The sequence below is a fragment of the Eurypyga helias genome, unplaced genomic scaffold, assembly GCF_000690775.1.
Source record: "Eurypyga helias isolate BGI_N326 unplaced genomic scaffold, ASM69077v1 scaffold22431, whole genome shotgun sequence".
Lineage (NCBI taxonomy): Eukaryota > Metazoa > Chordata > Aves > Eurypygiformes > Eurypygidae > Eurypyga > Eurypyga helias.
This window is the reverse complement of record NW_010231854.1, coordinates 24805-26331: the sequence shown is the minus strand read 5'-3', so window position 1 is coordinate 26331 and position 1527 is coordinate 24805. Positions and strand designations below refer to the sequence as shown.

General features: G+C 43.1%; 1 protein-coding gene across 1 annotated transcript in view; it reads left to right on the top strand.

Moving 5' to 3' along the window:
* LOC104516800 (grainyhead-like protein 2 homolog) overlaps positions 1 to 1527 on the top strand; it is a gene marked incomplete at its 5' end in the record, with an annotated part of 30737 nt that overhangs the window by 8520 nt on the left and 20690 nt on the right. The window contains one exon of the mRNA XM_010161246.1: positions 842 to 1000. Within this exon, the coding sequence (XP_010159548.1) occupies positions 842 to 1000 (159 nt within the window). The remainder of the gene's footprint in view (positions 1 to 841; positions 1001 to 1527) is intronic.

The following is a 1527-nucleotide window of genomic DNA, read 5'->3' as shown; positions in this document are numbered from 1 at the left end:
GTCTAGGGGAAGGTGTCCCTGCCCATGGCAGGGGGGTTGGAACTAGATGGTCTTTAAGGTCCCTTCCAACCCAAACCGTTCTGTGATTCTATGAGATGCATTTTTGAAATTGAAGGAAGACAGTGAAGGACCCTTAAAGTGAAGAGCAGGAGTATCTGTTGATGGGATGGAGGAAGGGGTACTGCTGATGAGAGAGAGAATTGCGATGGGTGGGTGGGGAGAGGGTAGCACCTTTCTTTGACCACACTGAATGTAAATTGTGAGCTGTCAGAAGAACAAGCCACATCAAAATATGGCTGGAAAGGACAATGCAAAATGATCTTCCTGTGTCTATAGTAACAAGTAGTGCAAACATACAGAGCAGGTTTGTAGAGTGAAACAAGTCAGGGCTAAAGAACTGATATTCACGTGAGACACTTTTTAGGAGGTTTTATCTCAGATTCTCTTTAGTCATTTCCCACAGGCTGAGCAACCATTAGCACCTAGAGCATGTGAGGTGTGCTTCCAAAGAGAACCCAGCTCTTGCACTCTGGTGTGAGCCAAAGCATGGTAGGTTGGGGCAATCAAATGATTCACCTCAATTGTGAGCTCCTGATCCACACTGAAGCATCGATACACGCCTTAAAAATTTGTCCTTCTTCCTAGTAGGAGACCATCTTTGCTGGACTTAAGACAGAAGTGGAGAACAGATACGTGAATTGCCAGAGTGTGGATCATAGCCGAATTGAAATCTTTTTTGGAAGGGTGTATCTTCTTTTATTTTCCCATTTGTTGTGATGTGTTTCCAGAAGTTTAATAGTTGTTTGCACCACATTTAAAAAGTAATCTCTCTGGCACACAGATTTTCATCACCGTGAATTGCTTGAGCACAGACTTCTCCTCACAAAAAGGAGTGAAAGGGCTTCCTTTGATGATTCAGATCGATACGTACAGCTACAACAACCGCAGCAATAAACCCATCCACCGAGCCTACTGCCAGATCAAGGTTTTCTGTGACAAGGTAAGGGTAAAGCACAATTACCACAGGTAGAGGAAGAACCTTGTTAGTTTCTTATTGCTGTATTTTTAGACCTAATTAAATGTTTTTTCTTTCCCCTAAAGAATTGTGTTTCATGTTATAATTTGGACCAGCTGTATCATAAATCTAACAGATTATTGTGTAATTATTTTACTGCTTTGCAGCCTTTTTGGCCCTGATTCCTCAGTTCGTGAGCAATAGTTGGACTGTTGAAGGGCAGCAAGTTATAGGTCATAATACAGGAATGTCAAAGAAGTCATAGAAAGCATAAAGAACTCTACTTGGAAGGTCAGTGCTGATCATAGGCTCATGCAAGTGCCAGTCTGATGATGATGTCCATTCTGGCTCTAACAGCCAGGATAGGTAACATGTAGACTTTGTGGAGAGGTCTGTGGTGGAGAAATGCACCGTACAAAAATGCCTGCTAGGCTCTCTTTTGTGATACAGTGCAAAACACTGAGTCCAAATGATGCAGCTGATGGTTCCCGCCACCTCTCCCTTGCACCACC